Source organism: Lepus europaeus, chromosome 3 (genome assembly GCF_033115175.1).
Source record: "Lepus europaeus isolate LE1 chromosome 3, mLepTim1.pri, whole genome shotgun sequence".
Classification (NCBI taxonomy): Eukaryota; Metazoa; Chordata; class Mammalia; order Lagomorpha; family Leporidae; genus Lepus; species Lepus europaeus.
Genome location: NC_084829.1, coordinates 55,333,315 through 55,357,347, shown reverse-complemented (window position 1 = coordinate 55,357,347; position 24,033 = coordinate 55,333,315). Strand labels below are relative to the sequence as shown.

The 24,033-nt window shown below is 38.1% G+C and overlaps 1 protein-coding gene across 1 annotated transcript in view; it reads right to left on the bottom strand.

The window, feature by feature from the left end:
• Positions 1-23,658, bottom strand: part of FAM83B (family with sequence similarity 83 member B) — a 90,989-nt gene extending 67,331 nt beyond the window's left edge. Inside the window, exons 1-2 of the mRNA XM_062187554.1 lie at positions 23,610-23,658; positions 2,358-2,861 (exon numbers count right to left, since the gene is read on the bottom strand). Of these exons, the coding sequence (XP_062043538.1) occupies positions 2,358-2,813 (456 nt within the window). The 5' untranslated portion in view covers positions 2,814-2,861; positions 23,610-23,658. The remainder of the gene's footprint in view (positions 1-2,357; positions 2,862-23,609) is intronic.
• Positions 23,659-24,033: the final 375 nt, after the last annotated feature.

Genomic DNA, 24,033 nt, shown 5'->3' with positions numbered 1-24,033 from the left:
AAAACTTAGAACACTCCCAATGGTTTCGAAATAACGGCAACAAAGTTATCTGCTATGATTTATACTCAACTGTAATTCACTCAGTTTTATAAGATCAAATAACACTCTGTTTGAGTTCAACTTGCATAAGGGAAAAACTGTATTTCTTACTGTATACCACTTTGATTTTATGGAGGGGAAACAGGACATAATATTGTTTTATAGTTTGGACTTTAATTTCCTCAGAATGTTAATTTAGGTGGGAGTTTCCAGCCAACAATGACCAGGAAGAGTATATTACTTTGTCTCATTAGATACCTAGCTGTCATATTAGGAAGAAAAATACACCAAGGGATAAAATTAATGTTCAGTTGCCAGCGAGTGTCAGGCCCCAAATTTATGATATCTCCTGAATTATATCTATTTTGTATCATAGAAATGCAATCTAGCTATGGTGTAGGCTGATGATTATGTAACTATTGAGTCACCACAATAGCAACCCTAATCTTCACAAATGCATTTTTAAATTTTCCTTTAACACCGTATCCAACAGCATACTAAGTCCCCAACCAGAAATTAGCAAAATGTTAATATATTTGTTGCCTTTACAAGGACTCATACATATTCTTGAATTTTGTTTTGTTGTTTTATACAGCATTAAAATTGCTCAGAGAACAGGATAGTATAATTTCAAATGCTCATTTCAGAAAATTCTATTGAGCTTTTGGAGGACTGAAATTTAGAAAAGTTGAATACTCAATTTTTTTGAATACTCATATTCAGAAAATTTGAATATTCAGTTCAAATCCTGAACTGACAGTTCAGCTCATTCAGTAAGTTTAGTTGCCTACTGTGTTCCTGATTCTGTATCTAACTTTGCACCTTTCTAAATGTTTATTTATTTGTTTTTATTTGAAAGGCAGAAATAGCCAGGGCAAGAGCAAGAGAGAGAGGGAGGGAAAGGTCTTCCATCTATTGGTTCCTTCCCCAAATGCTGGACCAGATCGAAGTTAGGAGCCCTGGAACTTCATCCAGTTCTCTCATATGGGTGGCAGGAATTCAAGTAATTGAGCCATCATCTTTTTCTTCCCACTATACCCACCAGTGTAAAGCTGAATCAGAAGCAGAGTATACAGGACTTGAACCAGGCACTCCAATAAGAAATGTGGGAGTTCCAAGCAGTGGCTCTACCTGCTGCACCATAATTTTTTTAAAAAACTGGAATAGAGCAGTACTTCCTTCAACAATATCCTGCTAATGAAATTAGAGCTAAAATATCAGATCATTGCAGTCTAAAAGGTTTGGGGAAAATCACCTTACTTTCACAATGGCTGCATTCAACACTAGCCTCAGAACACTGTTTCTCCAGTAGATGATTGTTAGGATTTTAGTTAGGATTTTTGTCTTGTAAATGACCATGTTACTACAAAGTTCAAGGGTCTGATATATCTGTACTTCATAAAAACATGCTTTTTAAAGCATTTGTTTGTCTTACTGATGTGGAAGAAAGCAATGTCATATATGTGTGCATCATGAAGTCCACTTTATATACCATATAGATTTCCTGAACTTCTATATCAGATAACTCCTGTAACTAAAAAACAGACAATTAATAGTTAAAAATCACATATTTTAAAACTCTAAGTTGAACTTGGGAAATTCTGTTGTATTTTCCAGAATGCCTACCATGGACCTGAGCATATAAATTTAAAAATCCCCAATAACTTTTACTAAATGATTGATAACATTTCTATAATTTCACCTAAGCTCTAAAATAGATCTGTGAGGTTTATACACCACTATCAATTTCAGATACAGAGCACTAACGCCCTATAACTAACGCCTAAGTACTTTAAGACCTTACTTCAGATTTTTACTTTATCATGTTAATTTTATACTGCTTCCATACAACTTAGGAAACAAGTAAAATGAACATTTATTTAATAGTGTAAATTATATCCACAGCAAGAATTATTACTTTGGCCTGTTGAGAAAAGACAAAATTTTACCAGATCCCTGAAGATACTCATATTTCCTTTCAGAGATTAAGAAGAAAAAATAATTGCTTTAAACTTAGGAAAGTGTCTAGTCATCTTATTCCCAGTCCATACTTCTTAGCCTTTCAAGATGGGTTTCTTGGGTATGTAATAAAGAGAAGGAAATCTCCACTTTTCCCGGGGACCTACTGCCACCCACTCAGATAAATGCAAACAATGGGAATTAACAGCCTTCCCATATATCCATAAGTATATTTCATGAAAATAGGCATGCTGACACATACAGAGATCTTTTTTACTAACATGTATATCTGTTATACTACTCGCTGTACTTTTCCACTTATTGCAAATTTTTAATTTTCAAAATAGAAATGTTATTACCTTTCTTGCTTCCTTTATCATCTTCCGAATAGTTTCCTTTATTGTAAGTAGGTGTGCTCTTGGTGGATGAAAGAGGAGTTCTATATGGGTACCCCCTAAGATTCCAGGCATCACATATGGCCAACCCAGGTCAAGATTCGGAGCTTCCACATCAGACTCAATAGGCCAGTAAGTCCCTGATGATGAGGTATCATCGCAGGAGTTATCAGTACCATGCGCTGTATTCTGTGCAACCTTCTGGACATTTTTCAAAATATAATTAACTTCTTCTTCAGCTAGAAAGTCTGAAACTCGTTCTTTGGCAAGAAATTCTTGGTACGCTTCTAACCCATGTTCAATCAGTGTATCGATGGCTACTCGATACCATTCCTTGTAATGAGGTTCAATGTAGTTGTCAGATTTGCAGTCATCATTCAAGGAGGACAGCATCGATGAGGTCTCCATGCTTGCAAGCATTTTACGACGGCACTTTCAAATGTCCATTCATGCAGTGGTGAGAGGTAGCTGGGTGTTTAAAAAGAAAGAAATCAACAACAGTTATAACTCTGTAATCAAATGCTTTATCACAAATGTCAACTATTAATTTTATATGTACTCATTTCTATTAGTAAAAGCTCAAAATGGCATGTATTTCATATACAAAATGACAGTGATAGAGCCATAGACCACATATCTATCACAAATAAGCTAAACAGATTTCATTCACAGACCGCTGTCTGAATTTCCTTTGCCAAAATATCTCTACTTCCATTTTCCCACTCAAAACAACATACCTTTCTCTAGGACATCCAGAGTTTCTTAAGTTTAATCTGGGACTATACATACTGGTTTCAGTTTCTGGAAGTCTTTTTGGTTTGGTTTTAAATTAGAATTAGACTACAATCAATGCCTGCTCAGCCATTAATACAAGTCGCTACTGAGTAATTATTATGCATATATTAATGTGCTGGATGAAATGTAAGTGGCACAAAACCACACTATTCTAGAAATTTATTAATTGAAAGAAAAAATATACACAAAGCTATTAGTTGCCTCTTTGAACCAAGACATTTACTGTTAACGGACAAAATGAGTATTATATATCCATACTCATTAGTTAATGTCTGTATGCAGTGCTTTAAGGACAGAAGCAAGTAGGGGTCATTGAGGAATAAATGAGTTATGGAAACTCCTGTGCTGGAGTTGGCTCCAGGTGAACCTGTTGCTATAAGTACGAACCTAAGAAGATGACAAAAAGAAGTGTGCACACTCCAAGCAAGGGAATAATATAAACCAAAGCACAGAATTAGCAAAAGTAGATCTTGGTATGCTGGGAAACAGGGTCCTTTTGCTGAGTGGGAGATAAAGTTGAACAAATGGAGCCAGGTAAAGGGACCAGGAGATTTTTGTGATTCAGGAAAATTTGTGTCTAAGACAATTAGTTTGGCAGCAGCAGGGAACTAGAGGACACACAAGTAGCTTAAAGGAAAGTCTTTCAGTGTTTAAAAACCCAGCGGGGAAGGTGATAAGAACCATCAAGGGGTAGTTCAAAGAAAGAACATCTGAGATTTGGGGACTTGACTGTAGATGACAAAGACATTTAAGACATCAGATGGAAATCTATCAATCCAAGTTCACAATGACCACCAAATGTTACTCATTCAAGCATTGACTTTCTCCTTCCCTATGGGAGACACTAGGCTGGAATTTATCTAATCAGATAACAGAATTCCTGGTCTTTTGAAGTCCTCATCACCTTTGTGTAGATTCACACAAAATGCAACTCTCTGAGGCATCTAAAGCACTAAAAAGCTAATTTGACCAAAAAACATCTTTATCCATGGTCCTGGCCTGATTTAAAATTTCCACTCGAGGGAAACAGCCTGTGGCATGGTAAGGCTAAGCTTCTGCCTGCAGTGCCAATATCCAGAATGGGTGCTGGTTTGTGTCCTGGCTCTTTGTCCAGCTCTTTGCCTATGGCCTGGAAAGTAGTGGAAGATGGCCCAAGTGCTTGGGCCCCTGCAGCCACATGGGAGACCCAGAGGAAGCTCCTGGCTCTTGGCTTCGGACTGGCCCAACTCTGGCCGCTAGCAGCTTTTTGGGGAGTAAACCAGTGGATAGAAGACCTGTCTCTCTGTCTCTCCCTCTGTCTATCTGTCATTCTACCTCAAATAAATAAGAGAAATATTTTTAAAACAATTTTCCACTTAATTCAGATTTTTCAGCCTCAGACCTTTCAACAATCACATCTAATTTGGGAGTGTAACCCAGAAAGCCACTCCCATTTGTTAACTCCTGAGCTCAAAATATGTAAAAAGAGTCAGTAGTTATTAATATATCATGGTCATGAAGGAATGCATAACAGAGTCGTAAGTTTTACTGAGGAGTAAGAATCAGAAAATCAGGATCTGATGAGACAGAACTATAGAGAATGGAAACCAAAGGGTGGTTCACTGTATCATTTTAGCAGAGACAATCAGTCTCCACCTCTGGACTCAGAATTTTTACAGAAACATTCTAACAGTATAGAAAGTCTAAAGATTAAATCTGATACAAGAACAAGAGCAAAATGTGTTCTTTTCTGTCACCTGTAGGGCCCACAGCTTGAGTCACAGCTTGATAAAAACCCTAGGCAACTAGAACCATCCCTGGATCCTGAGCCCTGCAGTGCAGCATCTGGGATCTGGATGAAGCAATCTTCCTGACCTAAACAGTGGGACTTTGCACAAAAATGCTCTCCTCAAAGGACAAAAGAAGGAACTCTTGTCTGCCACAGTGAAGCCTATAGTGAGGGGGAAAAATGCCTTTATTATCTAACTAAAATCAACTTCATCTATTGACCTGTACCAGAGAAACAAGCTGAAGCTTCCATAAATTTCTCTTTCATTATAGAAGGTGCCATTTTTTCCCAATAACATTCTATTCAAGATCAGTGGTTAACAACAGGAGAGATCTGTCATCCAGGTGACCAGATCTTATGATTTTTAAAATGTAACCACTTTCTGGAATGGGTACTATTATTGTCATCTCATGGGTAGAAAGACCAGGGATGCTGCTAAATGTATTATAACACACACATTCAGGAATTATTTGGCCCAAAATGTCAATAATGTTACAATTGAGAAATCTTCAAGTCATTCATTGCATATACATGTGCTATGGTTTATATATGGTTTCACCTCAAAGGTTCCTTTGATAAATGCTTGGTATGAAATGTAATAACATTGAGAGAGGACAAGACCTTTATAAGTTGGAATCAGTGGAAGATGAGGTTACAGAAGAGCCACTGTCATGAAAGGGTTAATGCCTTTATCAGGAGACTGGGTTAGTTCTCTCAAGACTGGATAAGGTCTCCTGGGAGTGAGTCAGGTGTAGCTCAACTGGACTGATTACCAAGAGTGCATTTTCATAAAGATGCTCAACCTCTCTTTTCTCTTTCTCACATGTGCTCCTTCTGCACACAACCATTTCCAGTTTCTGCTATTCTGCTGTGAGCTCATACAATATAAAGCCACCATCAAATGCTGAGTAGATGCCAGCGCCATGCCCTTGAGCCTTCAGAATTCTTAGCTAAATAAAAATCTTTAAATTACACGGCTTCAAGTACTTTGTGATAACAACAGAAAATGGACTAGGATGGTAAGGTATCATACTATTAATTGATCGTTTTTCAACATTCATCAAAGGTATCTTTTGTGACAATGCTCATTTTTAACAAAGAAACGGTTTGTATTCACTTGAATCAATCAATTTACTTAAACATAATTTCCTAGGTTTAAGAGATGTGTGGTTTTGATTTGCTATTTCTAGTCCACAAATGGAGAAGATCCGTGGTTACACAAGAAATCACATCTATTATTCATAATTGTTAAACTGGTTGTTAATTAAAAAGACTAATTTCTTTAATTTTTTAAATTTAACTTTTTAATTCCTAGGACATGCAATAGTGAATGTCTGTGACCCATTTTGAAGTTAAAGTCCTTTAAATGTTACATTGGATATTTATCTTTGCAAATAAAACATTCAGCCAATGTAAAATAATTCATTTTTAAAGACTCTGTATTTATTTATTTGAAAGGCAAAGACACAGAGTAAGAGACAGATAGAAAGAAATAGAATTCCCATCCGCTGATTCAATCCCCTAATGCCTGCAATATCTGGGGCTGAGCCAGTCTGAAGCCAGGAGCCAAGGATTCAATCCAGGTCTCCTACATGTGGAGCAGGCACCCAAGTATTTGAGCAATCACCTGCTACATTCCCAGAGTGCACATTAGCAGGAAGCTTGGATCAGGAGTAGAGCCAGGACTGAAATCCTGGTACTTCAATATGCTATGCAGGTATCCCAAGTAACATCTTTATCACTATACCTAATGCCCATCCCTGAAAGCAAAATAAAACCAAAATGATACTGACAAAAATTAATTATGGAAAAACAGCTGCAAATGAGAAAAAAGTGAAATGACATAGGACTATTCAAATAGTCAATGTTAGCTGCCATGCAGAAAAAACATGTTATAGGAATAATAGAACAGCCATAAGCAATGAGTTAAGATATTATGGAAAGAGTTAGGATAAGAAATAACATTTGATATTGCCTTGTGGGAGAAATTTTCTTCTAGCTACCAACTACTGACAATTCATTTATCACACAACCAATGTACAAAGGGATGCTTGTGAAGCAAACATCTACAACTTTTAACAGAGATCCGCAAAGTAAAGTCAGTTGCATAGATGCTTACTACAATACAACAGCATCTGCATTTAGTTCCAGACTTAGTATTGCACCCCCAAGATCCTCACTGAAAATTTGGAAGGTTTTATTAGAGATAAAATATTTAGGTATGCCTTTCAACATATAAAAAACAGGTATCATTTTTATTAAAAACTGCAGAACACTTCTGGCAAGCATATATTCTTTTAATACACACAGTAGAGTTAATAAGTAGAGAGAAAAAAAGATTCTCATCATGACTTAAAAGTTGAGCAGACCACTATGCTTACCTATCAGTTAAGTGACTCATTCCAGATATCACAATTTGCTTTTGGTATTGAATATTTAGGGTCATTACTGGCTGGTGATAATTCCAAATGTAATCTTTATAAAGGCAAAGTATATAAAATAAAGCATAGAAAAATGTATTTCAATTCATGCCCTACTCTGGAAAACAGTCTGGCAGTTTAATTTATGAAATTAAACACCCGGGACCGCTGCTGTGGCATAATGGGTAAAACTGCTGCCTGTAGTGCCGGCCTCCCATATGGGCACCTACTAAAGTCCCGTCTGCTTCACTTCCGATCCAGCTCTCTGCTTTGGTCTGGGGAAGCAGTAGAAGATGGCCCAATCCTTGGGCCCCTATACCAGCATAGGAGCCCCGGAAGAAGCTCCTGGCTCCTGGCTTTGGATTGGTGCAGCCCTGGCCGTTGCTGCCATCTGGGGAGTGAACCAGTGGATGGAAGACCTCTCTCTCTCTCTCTCTGCCTCTGCCTTTCTGTAATTCTTTCAAATAAATAAATAAATCTTAAAATAAAAAGGGTTCAAAAAAAAAGTAAACACAAACTAACATGATACAGCAACTGAAGACAGGATTTTTCCAAAAAGTGAAAAAAAAAAAAAAAAAAAGCACTTGAATGCTCATAGCATCTTTATTCCTAACAATCCCAAACTGGAAACAGAGCAAATGCCCCTCAGCAAGAGAATATTCAACTCTGTGCACCAAGACTGGGCACATTATTCAGTGCTAGAATGAATGGATAAATGACATATGGAACAACCTGACTGAATCTGAGGGAATTATTCTAAGTGAAGACACAGGAACCCTTAATGTTAGGTGGTGTATGCTTCATTCATTAAATAATAAAATTATAGATATGGGGTTCAGATTAGTGGTTACCAGGGAGAAGAAAGTTATATGGGGAGCTCAGGTGGAGGTAAAGGTAGACATGGCTATAAAAGGACAATAAGAAGGATTCTTATGGTGATTGAAATTTTCTGTATCTTGTTAGCATTGACATCAATATGCTGATTGTGATATAGTACTATAGTTTTGCAAAATGGTAACACTGGGAAAATCTGGGTAAGGACTAAACAGAATTTTTCTGTATTACTTCTCTCATCTGTATGTGATTCTACAATTATCTCAAAATAAAAATTTAACTAAAAATCACATTGATGAGCAGCTTCATGAGCCTTAGATAGAAAAACAAATAACAAATATATACATATACTCATATATGTATATCACAACAAATGTATATATATATACACACACACATACACATATATAAAACGCAGAATGCTAGAACTCATCTGTAGAATCAAACTGCAAAGAAAAATCCTGCTTCATCAGTGACCATGAGCCTCCTGCACAAGCCACCAGTGCCTACAAGCCTAAGTTTGCGCATGTGTAGAAAGAAGGGTAGCAACAGTCTTTACCTAATTGTGATATTCTAAGGAAAGTAGGGAACTGCACTTCGAATACTTAGTTTTTACCATTATGTTTATTATATTATAACGACATTTTCACAATCTGTTAGTATGATTACTATAAAAATAAATTTGGTCATAACAATTTATTTAATATTCACAAAACAGGAATGCCTTTAGTCTTACCATTAGCAATGTCACACAATTTGTAACTATTTCATCACGTACAATATAAAACTAACAACTAAACCTAGTTGCAATTTGTTTACTGTTTCTGATCTGAACAAACTCACTGAAAAGATTTCTGAAATCATGAAAATATTTCAAAGAGAAATTACAATTTTTTAAAATCACAGATAATCTGAGGCTATAATTACCTAGAATGTGAGTAGATGACCCAAAATTAAGACTTTGAAAGAAATGCAAAAAGATCAAAGGTGTTAATATCCCTATGGTTCCCTTCCTAACCCTTATCTAAGGCTGGTTCTTTTCAACTACTAAATACTGCTACAGATTCCGCTTTGTCCTCCACCAGATATGTTGAAGTTCTAACCTTCACTAACACAAAGATGAGCTTATTTGGAAATAGGATCTTTTTAGATGTAATCAAGTTAAAATGGTTGGAGGTAGGTCTTATCCAACATGACTGTCTTTATAACAAGAGAAGAGACACAGACACATACAGGAGAGCTCCAAGGAACTAGGGAGACTGGAATGCTGTCCTGCCAGCAACACCAGAGATAACAGAAAGGCATGGGAGAGATTCTCCCCTCCCCAGTCCCCTCACCAGAGCACTTCAAAGATATGGATCTGCTGATAATCTGAGTGCAGACTTCTGGCCTTCAGACTGTGAACATTTTCTTTTTGTTTTAAGGCAAATTTTGCAGTATTTTGTTACAGCAGCAGTGCAAAGCTAATATAATTGCATGCAAAAATTATTAGTATTTTTAAACCTTAAATATTGTAAATAAAGGAACTTAATAAATAAATAAGTAATCAATCATCTGGAAAATATTCAAATGTTTTTTCTACTTTATATAATATCATAAAACTAGTTTTCTGATATGACTTAAATGTATATTTTCAATACTGGTACAAAATTATCAATATAATCTTTTTCTTAAGTTAACTATATGCATATCAAATTGTCATCTTAAGTTTCTGGTAGTCAAATTAGAAGGGAAACAATATTGGCAGCTAAGAATTTGGAGGAGGGGGATATCTATGATTTTTCAACTGCTTTGTTCATACACTGTCATTTTATCAGACAGATATTTTCAAACTATCCTTTATGAGACATTTCCTCACATTCTTTGGATACACATTTTGATATGCATACAATTAATTTAAAAGAAACACTGATTTGAGAATTTTGTCTCAATATTTGAATTATTGCAAAATATATACTGAAATGTCTACTCAGAATCTTAGGGAATGTTTCATAAAAACAATTTGAAAATATTTGTCTAATAAAATCATAATCTATGACCAAAGCAGTAGAAAAATCATGGATATCCCCCTCCTCCAAATTTTTGGCTGCCAGTATTGTTTCTCTTCTAATTTGATTACCAGAAATTTAAGGTGACAATTAAAGAAGCCACTATTAAATTAAAAACTAACTATAATACTCAAGCTGTCAAGTGCAATTTGATAGTTGACTCATTAAAACATTCTAATGTGCTTCTTAATAACACTTTTGACAGAATGGCTCACTAGCACAGATTACAGTCATTCACACAGTATGACTTCCAGCAGGCCAAGTAACACATGAACAAATGGCTTAGTCACAGGGTGCTGGGTACAAACAGCTCCATATGTGGACTGCCAGTAGAATCACTCATGTTATCAAACTCATGAAAGGGACAAGCCTAAATAACTGCCATTCATTTTTGTAAATCTTAAATGGAAAATCCATTTGCTCTGTACTTAATAATTTTTTAATTTCCTTAATCTATTTACACTGGAAGGTGGGGGAAATGATATAATTTTCACACCAATATAATTCCAGGGTTTGTTGGAACTGCTGTTCAATATATTTTTCAGCACCAATCTGAAGAACAGTAATTTCAGATATCAGGAAAAAAAGAGAAAGGTTTCCAATATATGTTAATGATATGAGAACATTTAGATGCACTGTCATTTGCAAGCATGTATTGAGTAATTCCTATAGAGAAATTCATGAGAAAAACAAAGCATTTACTGAGAGAACAACTACTGAATGGTCAGATTCTAGAGAATTACTCCAAGAATGGTTTAAATTCTAAGTGAAATCAAGGTAAGTTACTCTCTTGCCAACACCTAGACATTGCTGAAATGCTTCCTACCACTATATTAGCAACCCAGAAGCTCCAATGCATGGAGCTTGGCTGTCCTGATGAAGATGTGCTATTCTTGGTTTGGCTCTGATAAGGATGTGCAACAATCATTTAGATAAATGAATAGAAACATTGACACAATCTGCAGAACTGAGCATATGTATATACATTATGTGCCAGAACATTCAAAATTATGTAAGAGTAGTGAAGTAATAAATCACGATGAGTAATATTAAGTTCAACTTCAATAAATTCAGAGGTGTGAGTTTATTTTGAAGTACAGAATTGGGCAGGATTTGATGACTACCATGTCATGAAGAATAGCTGAAAAATCAAAAATATTCAATCCAGGAAGAACACTAAAGAAGATGCACAGTAGTCTTCAATTACAGGAAGCAGGGAAGTCAAATAATTCTAAGGACTAAGTGTCAACTCTCAGCTTGGCTCACTGCTTAGAGGGTACGGTGGCTCAGGTTTTCACTTTGGCTCTACCAGTTACAGGTTATAAGACCTCAGTCACATTAGGTAAGGGCTCTAAAATCATTGTTTGTCACCAGGAAAACAAATAAAATAACAGCAGCAACCTCAAAAGATTTCTCTGACGTCTAAATAACATGAAAGCTGCCAAGTCTGTATTTGTTACAAAAACTGCTGAAAATTATTGTTAGCAACATGGGATGAGATTTTATTTAAAAATAAAAATGTTTAAACTAGTTTCACCAAGCTTCCTCTTTATGTACGTATTAAGTAGACAGAATTTTTGGATGGTGTCCTATAGGGTAACAAGCTGAATACTCTTAGCTTTGAAATTCTACAGTGATACTTAACTTTGCCCTCTGAAAGGATCTATGATGTGTGGGAACATTGCTGGGAGGTTAGGTTTAGTCAAGTGTTTCCTGCACTGGTGTGACAGAAACTACTCACTGTCCCTTCCTCTGAGGTAGCCTTCAACATTTGCCTTCATTCATTAAAATCTATTTAATCAAGCAAGTAAGATGTGAAGCTTAACAAAAGCAAAAAAAAAAAAAAATTATTGATCAATTTAGATCCCTCAATTTATAGATGAGGAAGCTGGATGCCCAGGGAGAATATGGACTCAAATTGCACAGTGACACATTCTGAGTAAGAACTCAGGTTTGTTTACTGTCACTTAGGATTCTTCCTACAATCCTAGTTTCTAAGGCAGGTGCAGTTCCCTCACCGTTGTCAGAGTATGTACTAGTTCACCCCAATAAAATTCCAAAGCTGCTCGGCTACACCTCCTCCCATTGTTCCCCTTCTCCTGTGTCCCATTTTCGGTAGCCCAAGTGGCCATGCAATCTGGATAGGCCCATACCCTCTCAAAACTATGGCCTCACACAAGATTCTGAGAGATTTGCTTCTGAATCTTGAATATTTTACATGGGATTCATAACTTCCTCCATCGTTTTATAAATTCACAAAATATTTAGATCCATAAAGAACCCAAGGGATCACATTGTAGACTAGTCCTTCATTCTATGAGTAATAGACATTTTGATAAGGTCTTTTCCACATTGGGACATTTTGCAGCAACTTAGTGAATTTAACATTAAATTTTCACCTTACAAAAAAATTCCCCAATAATGTAAATCACCATGATATTCTCACACACTCCTAGAGAATGTCAAGAACAAGAGGAAGAAGTTGAGGCTCAGGAGGTTCTGCAGTGGACATGCAGCAAACATGTTCAGAACAGTTCTGTTTTCATAGAACATTCTTCAAGTACCTTTATGATTGAAGCTTTTACACTGAAGGTATATGATTCATGTCAAATTAATTTCTGTGTATGGGATGAGGTAATATTTGAGTGTTTTTTCATACACATGAAATGTCTATTCCCTCGTAAACTGTCTTCATACCTTTGTTCGACATTACATCCCTACATAATTGAGGGTCTAATTCTTGGTTCTTTCTTCTGTTCCAGGGATCTCTACATCTATCCCATATGCCAAATACTACACAGTTTTTATTACGTTAGCTTAATAGTTGGTCTTGAAGTAGTACATGATCTCTACTTTGCTCTTCTCTTTCAACATTGCTTAAGATATTCTAGACCCTTCTCATTTCCAAAAACATTTTAGACTCAGCTTCACAATGTGTTTACTGGTTTTTTATCAGGATATAACACAGGAACAGCCAAATAGAAAAGACACATAAGACACAGAATACAGAATAGGGAAAATAGCGAGTTTCCAAGCTCTCTCTATGGAATATCAGCCTTGCAAAAAGTCAACGTGTTCACCAACTCAGTAGTTCTCATTTCATTTTTTTTTTTAAAGTTAACCAGACAACATTATATACCTGTGTGTTCCAATGCAAAAAATGAGAATGTAGAAAGCTTCTTCTGGTGGTTTTCATAGCATGTGGAAATTCTTATCATGGTGTTATGTGAATAACAAGCAGGTTATAAAACTAAATTGGTAAAATTATAATGAGAAAACACAAAAACAAAAGGAAACACACACAACAAGGTTAGTTTTCTTTGGTAGCTCTATGTATGGTTTTTTTAAAACTTCTTTTCATTTTTCTTTATGTAATAGATGTCTACCAATGAATAAGTATAATTTCATAATGTGGAAAATGAAATGTTAAAAAAAGCAATTCAACAATTATTTTTGACTTTAGAATTCCCTCATGTCTTCTCATTCATATACTTAAGAGATTGCAACTGGTGCCACAAAGCCCTACATATAAAGCAGTTTAATAATTCTTACAGAGCAACATATGAACAAGTACAGAATATTCAAAAACTAAAGGTGTTTGAGAACAGGATCATAAAATAACCAAATACACGTAATCAGGGCTCAGCAAGCAGCTCACTGACACAGCATCATTCCAAATTTCGAAGAGCTACTGCTACAGCCACTGCGAGGAGCTCCCACAGCAATCCTATGTACATGTTATCACTTCTCCAACATTATTTAAGTGAATTTTTCTCTACCCTTTCCACTGGATTACTAGCACTGTGAGGAAATAATGCATCTAATTAGCACCATTTTAATGCTCAGTATGTAACTATATTTTTTTAAGATTTATTTGAAAGTCTGAATTATAGAGAGAAAGAGAGAGAAAGAAAGAGACAGATTTTCCATCTGCTGATTCATTCCTCAGATGGCAACAATGAATGGGACAGGGTCAGGCTGCAGGCAGGAGCATCATCTGGGCCTCCTATATGGGGGGCAGGGGCCTAAGTACTTGAATCATCCTCCACTGCTTTCCAAGGCATATTAACAAGAAGCTGGATTGGGAGTGTGGCAGCTGGGACTGGAACCTGTGCCCATAAGGGGATGTTGGCATTAAGGACAGCAGCTTTATGCACTACGTCACAATGGTGACCCCAATAATAATTAGAACTCCATTGATTATTCTCAAAGTAATTACATAAACTGATAGATATATATAAAAAAACCTAAGTATTAATTTCAAATGAGTACTTTTTCAGAATAGAGATGATATCAAGCGTCTTGGGGATTGTTCCTAAAGTTTGCATTTTTCATCATTTAATTATGTTAAAGTCATTTTGCAAACTGTTGTTGGCTGTGCATTTAAATTAATCATAATGAAACTTTAAATTCTTGGGTTTTTCAACACAGATAGTGATACAAATTAGCTGTAAAGCATGACTCATTTTTCTGGTGTTTCTGATATCAGTTTCATTTTTATAGAAATTTATTTCAGTGGGAAGAAATGATTAATTGGGTGTTTAAACAAATCATGATTATGAATGCTTGGTATATCATTAAAGTAGAAATGGAGGAAACACTATTCCAGAGAAGCCCCTGGGAAGTTGAAAAACCTATATTTTATTACTTGATACAACAGAGCAGCATGAGACTTCTGTTTGTCAAATAAATCATACACATATGAACACAGATTTTGTTATCAAAAAGACATATGTCTCAAAAGGAAGACAAAACACGCAACATGAAAATCTCTTCTCGGGGTCTGCGCTGTGCCATAGTTGGTAAAGCCATCATCTGCAATGCCAGCATCCCATACAGTCACTGGTTCAAGATTTGACTGCTCCACTTCCAATCCAGCTCTCTGCTATGGGCTGGGAAAGCAGTGGAAGATGGCCCAAGTGCTTGAGCTCCTGTATCTGCATGGAAGACCTGGATGAAGCTCCTAGCTCCTGATTTCAGATGGGTGCAGCTCCAGCTATTGTGGTCATTTGGGGAGTGAATAGGGCAGATGGAAGACTTTCTCTCTCTCTCCCTCTCTCTCTCTCTCTCTCTTCCAGTCTCTGCCTTTCTTTAACTCTTCCTTTCAAATAAATAAATAAATCTTTTGAAAAAAGAAAATCTCTTCTCCTTGAAAATACTAGATAGTAGAAGAAATTATTCTTAAATAATGTCCATCGTTAGCACTAATGGTATATGAAAATCATTGCTGAGATATGCTGAATGTTGGATTCTAGAAAAAGCTAAGAACTGCCCCTGAATGTCATCAGTTACTTGTTTTCCTGTTGTCAGAGTTTAGATTTGGGTGCTCTGCTTATCTCTGTTTGAATCTTCCATCTCATTGCTCCACCCAGGATAAGGCCCAATCTTAGAACCAGGATGACTCACACCTCTCTGCACTTGACTGTTCCCCTAAGCTCTAGACACCATGTCCAACTGGTATGTAACAGCTCTGAGTTTCTTCCTTTCCACTTAACAACCTGAGTTTATCTACACCCTAGTGTTCTTATACTCATTATCCCATTCGCCTGGAATGTTCCTTTTTTCACTCCTTACTTATATGTCATCTCCTTAAAGATCTTTTCCAGAGCACTCATTTTAAATAGAACAAGCACTCTCTGCCAAGAAATTACAATATGAAATAATTAAGGCATTTATTTCTTTACTTGCCATTGTCTGCATCCTTCTCCCTAGAACAGTCCACTGTAGGGGTATATTCTAGTTTATTTGTACCCTATTGCATTGATGACTCCACATTTTTAGTAGCATTGCTATCTTAGAAAAAGCCTATTCTCTCACAGTACAAGTGTGTTCAGTTCCTCCCTCACTATGTAATTATAAAAGAAAAATACATAGGGATCTACAACCTACTCCTCACATGTTTGACTTGCTTTTCCTCCTCTCACCACTCAATATCCATCCACAATTCCCTTAATTCTATAGCAGGTGGGAATCAAGGCCTTTCAAACTCAGAATCAATATCTACTGTCATTTATAACAAAGATATATCTAGGAAAAACCCTGGCAGCAACAAGAGCCCTATGGACTAAAACGCTGAACTTGTCATGTAAACTCTAGTTGCACCTTTTGATTCTACTTAAGACAATAAAAGCCATTCTTGGTACACTGACATTTACAGAGTGAATGACTCAGGTAAATATAATAAATATGCTCCAGCACAGGCATTTGGCACAATAGTTAAGACACTGCTTGGCTCAGCAAGTATCTCATACCAGAGTATCTGGTTTCATGTCCTAACTCTGCTTCCTATCCCAGCTACCTGCTAATGTTGACCCTGGGAAGCAGCAGATGATGGCTCAACTGCTTGGGTCCCTGCCACCCATGTGGGAGACCCTGACTGACTTAATGGCTTCTGGTTCTGGCCTGGCCCATCCAGGCTGTTATGGGCATTTGGTGGAGTTTACCAGTGAATGGAAAATCTCTATCACTATCTGTCTGTGTCTGTCTCTGCTTCTCTGCCTTTCAAATAAATAATTATTTTAAAACAAAATATGTGCTCCAATATGAACTATTAACTATTAAAATGGCTTCTCAAATACAGTTAACAAAAGCAGTATCTCATCTATCAAAAGGTAAAACACTACACATAAAATAGATTCTAAAAAATGTTGGGGAGCCGGTGCTGTGGCACAGCAGGTTAAAGCCCCAGCCTGCAGCACCAGCATCCCATATGAGTGCTGGTTTAAGTCCAGGCTGCTCCACTTCCAACCCAGCTCCCTGTTGATGCACCTGGGAAAGCAGCGGAGGATAGCCCAATTCCTTGGTCTCCTGAACTCGCATGGGAGACCTGGCTTTGGATTGGCTCAGTTCCGGCCATTGCAGACATTTGAGGAGTGGACTGGCAGATGAAGACAGTCCCCCCTTTCTGTCTCTACCTCTCTCTGTAACTCTATCAAATAAATAAAATGAATCTTTAAAAAAAAAAGTTGGGCACAGCTATAAAAAGTTAAAGCATTGGCCAAGTATTTGCTCTAACAGTTAAGATACCTATGTCCCATATCAGAGGATTAATTTTTAATCAAGCCTGACTAGACATCTACCTAACAATGGAATAACATGTTTTTCATTTTTCCCCCTGGAACTCGCAATAAAAATCTGATCAGAAAATGAGCCCATGCTTTTATCCTTTTCTAAATAACCTTCTTGACTGGCTCCTCTCACTTGTTTAGACAACACTCGAACATATTGAGTTTAATAAGTAAGTGACAAATAAGAGACCCATCTTTGAAATATATAAAAAGCTCCTGGATTTCTATAAATGGCTCTCTAGTTCTTGTGAAAATGAGGTTGAACAGCAACCTTGGTTCTGTGTTGTCTCTCTTCATAACTGTGTTCAACTCCTTTGACAGAGAGGCTAACCTGAGCTATGGTAGTGGTGACATAAAACTATGTTTACAGAACAGTGTCACAGTTGCTTACACCACACCTGAACCCGGAAATACACCTGGTAGCTCCATGGTTTTACTTTCATTTGTCCTTAAGGCCCACTCCGGTGTAACAGTAAGGAGCATGGTCACAGAGTGCTGTGACTATCACTGGCTAGCTTCCCTCCATGAGACTTTGTGTGTGTGTGTGTGTGTGTACTCACATACATGCAGGTCTGTAAATCTTGCTTTTTCCAATCCTCTGAAGCTCGAAGCTCTGATTTTTAAAGCAGAACTCCTCTCTTAGTATCTCAATTTACATTTTCCTGAAGAGATGCAGCTTATCTTCACCAATTCCTAAATCATCAGGTATTAAGACCCTCGTAGCTGACCATGGCATCATCACAGATTACATTATCCAATACTCTCGTGTCTTTGCTACAGTTTTAACTATCCTCCATATAAATCAAGATATTATTCAGACAAAATGTATACAAAATAAACTAAATTATTTTGGGGAGACTAGCATCACTATGTTGCTATATTAAAATCAAAGATAACGATTAGTTTCCTTAACTCAAATAATTAGTGATTTTATCAAGTCATTTATCCATGTGCGATACCCCCACACACCTACCTGAGATGTTTAAGAATTCCTGTCTCAACATTCTGGGCAATATTATCTTCTTTCCAATGTCTCTAGAGAGGTTTTATTCTCTTTTCCTTGAAAATGTCTTAATCTAACTCTTTTATATACAAGACTTATGTTGAAAAGGGGTGAATCTACCCTCTAAACAAAATATGAATTTCAAATTTTTTGATGTTCCTCTATTACTAGAACTCTGAGTTATGGCTTTCAGCAGGAATCAAAAGTGGCTGATTTCCCAAAGAATATATTTAATCTGAGTGTACATGAATTGGACTAATATCACACAAATAAGTGCTTTATCAATAAAGTATTTTTGTATTATTTCAATGCATGGGAACTGTTATTTTCTGCCTGACATTAATATGGAAATTGTAGACTTACACTATAATTTTAACTTTCTTCAGGGTCATTTTCCTATTGAGTTTTTTTTTTTTTTGAAGTTCAACTCTATTCACCACTGGTTTCCCATTTACTTCTTTTGACCTTTGAACAGCTTGAACTCCTCTGCATCCAACACTGACACTGAAAATAACTTTCCTTTGATAATATTCTTCACCCATCAATTATCAAATATTTCAAATTACTGAACAGTAGGGCTTGTCAGAATATCATGTAATTCTGATAATACTCTTCTTTCACTTTTTTCATTATTTCATTGTCTTATTTGCACATGTATTTGAATATTTTAAAGCAATGAACTTTGAAAATGGAAAAATAAAATTCTTGATTTTAGTGATAAGAGGTTTATCTCATGTTGGGTATAATTGAAGCACAGATGGAAATCACTGGACATACCAGAAAAAGCAAATATTTAGTTGTAATCAGATGATCATTGTATACACTTGTTCCACTGTGAAGAAACAACTTTTTGAATGTATAAACTGCTAGAAATGTAGTGTTAAACACCTTACCCAACATTGAAACTAATTGCTAATTTTATTTATAATGTATATCCCCAGTGTACTATTTATGATTTTTAAGGATTTATTTAATTATTTAAAAGTCAGAATGAGAGAGAGAGGGTGACACCAAAACAGAGAGAGTGAGCGTGAGAGAGATGGATTCCATATGCTGATTCATTCCCCGAAATGGCCACAACAGACAGGGCTGGGCCAGGCTGAAGCCAAGAGTCAGGAACTCCATCTCTGCCTCCCACATCAGTGGCAGGGGCCCAGGTACTTGGATTGTCCTCTACTGCTTTCCCAGATGCATGAGCAGGCAGCTGGACACACAGTGAACAAGCCAAGACTTAAATCAGCACTCAATACTGAATGCCAGTGTCACAGTGGCCAGGGCAATGCTGGCCCCTGCTTATTATTTTACTATCAAATAATTTCACTTTTGTAGGTTTTTAGAAATATAATGTACCAAAGTAGAAAACTGCACTATCAGAAATGACAGATAGAAAATTTATAAATAAAAAACAAATATGTGAACAGATGGCGAAACTGCCCTGGGGTAGGGAATGGAAGAGAAGGAACAAGATGAAATAGGGTTGAAAAGAAAAGAAGAGATGATAAAAGAAGGAAGTGAAGAGAAAGGAAAACAAATAGAGGAAAGGAAAGAAAGAGAAGCATGAAAAAGCAGAGGGAGAGATGGAAGAGAAGAGACAAAGAAGAGTAATGTGGGACAAAAAAGATGAAAAGCGAAATAAAGGTCTGAGACTGGAAAAAAAGAACATGAGGGGAACACAGTCAACAGTTACTCTAAAAATAACTGCTGTGTTGCACCTTTCTCCAACAAATAACATAGAAGTTGTATTTATTTGAAGGCAGAAAAATATTTTTCAAATGAGGAAATAGCTGCTGAATGAGTCAGATGAGATTAAGTATTTGGAGCAACATGCTGTGAAGAATTAAAGCTATCATTGCTTGTGCATGTATACAAATGATAGCCCAAACATGCCATGTTGAATGATCCTGTTATGGAGGTGGAAGAGGCCTCTACGTTGCTTTAAAAACAGCCTTTTCATCCCCAAGTGAATAATGTTTATACAATTAGAGAAGCAACTTGATTTTAAATGGAGAACTAAAACCCTACAAAATGAAAATTTGACAAAAGAAGTGGAAATAACGAGCTTCTCAGTGATACTTTGGGGAGACCTTATCTTTCACAAAGTTAGTGAAAAATCTGAGAAGCCAACAGAATTTAAGTACTTGCCCCGAATCACGACTAACCCAGATCAGCTAACGTTCAAATTTACAAACAATAAATGAACTTGTACAGTACCTGCAGGTACTTACAGAGAATACGAAGGGAATACTAAATCAATGGGTCTGATTCCTCCAATTCTGTTGGTATTTATGCTTTTTATTAGGTTTGTAAACTCTGAGCCTCTTTAGATCTAGGAGGAGTAACTTGCAGTTTTTCCTCTCCTCAGAGAAGAACACATTGCTTTGTGGATAATGTTCAATAGACATATGTTTAATGAGTGGATGGTGTGAAAGCTGTAGTCACTGATATCATCATTACCATGGAAATTTTGCATAAACTCTTTAATACAGGCCCCTGACAGTGATATGGTGATGACAGCTGAGCCCATGACCCTATTCAAGAGAGGCTGATCTGACCATTACCATTTTACCTTCCCTGAGGATGGGTAATCTACAAATTATTCAACACACAGCTCAAAAGATGTCATGTGCCTTTAGGAGACATCTGGCCCCACAAAACGTAAACTGAGTAATTAGATGTCCTCAGAAGGAAAGTTCCCTCTATCGCTCATGATCACATGATGCAAGCACTTCCCAACACAGATGTGCCCCAGGAATATCCCTTGTGTCATCTCCCCACCCAGGTTCATCTTCCTCATAGCAGCACACAGTTACCGAGGACATCATTTGCTTCCTGAGCCCTGTACATGTTAGCATCCTGACTCCCTAATGTGACTTCTGCCACTGCCACCATCCCAAACAGATCTGGACATGTCAAACAGATCCTGTACACCGGAGCCAACTCCTTCCCCCAGCTCCTATCTCAGCAGCCCATAGCACCTGCCAAGGACTGGCAGTGTCCACCTGCCCTAGGATTCCTGCTTTATCCTTTGTGGGCTGGGAGCCCTCAAGATGGTGGCCATGCCTCTCTGCCCATCTCAATAGGAAGCAACTCCTTCTGAAGGTTCCAACATATTTTTGCAGAGAAATGTTGGTGATTTTGATACTTGATGGAATTTAACAGCTTATATAAATTTATATTTATGTATATAAATTTAAATACAATTTAACTACTTATACAAAATTTCATCTATGGGCTACAAATAATCATTTAAAACTGTTTCCATTGAGGGGGGATTTTCTGATTTTCAAAGGAAAAATTCACCAACAAAGTTCTAAAATATACCTCACTTCCAGATTAGATATTAAATAAATGAAAGCACATTTCAGAAGTAACAGATACACTGTGTTTAACAGACTGAATTGTGAAACATCCGTGGGACACGAGTTTGCAAGCTGCAAAGCGACAGACATGCAAACTTACCCAACTAGCTAAACAAGGACAACTTGTAATTTTATAAATAATCAGTTAAACTAAGTGGGGCCTTTTCCAAAGATCTCCTCCAAGTAGATTTGGGTTTTAGAAGAGGCCTTCTTTACTGAAATCAGTTTTACCACAATAGTCTGCAGATTTAGAAGTATGACAATATGATATCTTGGAAGCCCCATACCATATGATGTAACTGAATGAGAAACAAGTAGGTAAACTATGTACTGGAAAAGTCAAGGTCAAAAAAATACTCAGTGAATGAATTTCCACTATAATCTGTGGAGGTGACGTGGTAACAGGAGGGGATATAATGGAAAGAATAATACAATTAATTAATTCATCTCAGTAGTTTAATCAGTTATAAAATAATAACCTCAAGAGCCTAATCACAAAGACATCACTGAGTCAGCACCAGAGGTGTGGTGGTTCATCTACGCAATCCCTTTCAGCAACTGTTCAACTGGGGAGGCTTCCCACAATAAATTCTGCCCATCTGTGGGCTACAGCCTGCCAGGTTTACAGGCGGGATCCACCCAGCCCCTCAGGCAGGCTCTGCAGGGTGCAGCCAGTGCCTTTAATAGGTGTATACACCATGTGTGCCCTTGCCCCAAAAGCAATTAGAAGGTGTGGGGATGTCTACCACTCTGGGAAGTAAAAGAAGATAGGTAAAGACAAACAAAATAAAGACCTACACCTTTTCCTTCATCCTGTTTCTCACACCATTCCCATTCTTTTGTGATTTGGAAAAAAACAAAAGACAAGCTTTCTCTTCCAAGTCCCTTTCAACACCATCCCTGTCCTACTGCCAGTCAGCACTGATTCAGCCTCACTCACAGGTTTCCGTGGGGCTCTTGCACTTGTTGGTATGAGAAAGGGAAAGAAGGGAGGTGCCTGCCAGTAACCTGGCAAGGAGTTTAGCAAGGAGAATTTGGAAATGAGCAAATGAGCTGTCGGACACTATAATCTATCCTTAACTGCTGTCCACCAGCATGTCTGCTTCCTAGTGTTCTGGCTGCCTTACTTCTTATTTCCACTTTTAGATCTGAGCCCCTATCCCCTATCACCCCATCTCTTCAAGCATAACCAACATGCTGTGTTCCCACAACCTCCCAGTCTCCTTTACAAAGCACTGTTGTCTCATTTCATTCCCAGGATTCCAGCCACTAACACATGCACAGCTTCTGCCTCCTCACCCACCTGCTGCAGCTAATAAATCCGCCAAACACCCCACACAATAGGCTTTAAAGTCTCCAGGTTCCTTTCCAGGAGCAGCCTCCTGGGGAGACACCAATTCTCAAAATGTTGTCCGTGCCAGAACTTCCTGAAGAGCCAGGGGGAAACAGAGCCGCTCAGAAACAGGATTCTGTTTCAACAAGTGGTTTGAGGTGGAAAAACTTTGTTTTTCAGTTTCTGCCCCCCACTGCAGACCCCAAGAACCACGTCCCTCTGCAGCCGAAACTCCTCCACTTTTTCCCTGTCTCTTCCACGTACTGTCACCCTTGCTCTTCGCCTCCCCTCCACGCACATACCCACTTCCAACGCCCTACTTCCTCCTCGACGGGTTCTTCCCAGACCCTCTCTTCCCGCTTCCTCCCGCCCCTCTCGGAAACAAATCCCACGTCCTCGGTGGGCGGCGCCAGTCCTCGGGAATCCGAACGCACCCCGCCCAAGACTTTCCTTCAAACTTCCCAACTGAAACTTCCAACTCGCGCCTACGCGAAGCAAAAAAAGTACAAACCACGGAGAAGAACCGTACGCCCGCGCCCACCCGGCGCCAGCTCCCCAGCCCCTCGGCCCCGGCCCGCAGCCCACTTACAGCCAGCAGCGCCCGCCGGAGTCCCGCGCCGCGCCGCGCCCACGGTTCGCCTCCCAGGAAGCGGCGGGGCGAGGCCGCCGCGGAGGGAGTTACCTGCGGCGCGTCAGGGCCGCGGCGGGAAGCTGACTCCTGTCCGGACCGCGCCTCCTGGCGACTAGGTGCGGGCCTGGGAGAGGGCGGGCGGGCGGGCGTGGGGACGAGTTGCAGCAAGTCTCAAGTCTTGTCACTCCGGAGCCCGCGCAGCCGGAAAGCGCCTAGGAACCTGTCTCAACTCAAAAGCCCTAAGCCTCTCCCAGCGAAGTATATTTGAAAAACAAACACAAAAAACACCACCAACAAAAAAAAACCTCTCCTGCCCGACCACAGGGCTGCGGGGCAATTTCGAGTCCCGGCACCCTGGTTGGGGTGTGCAGAGACACGCAGG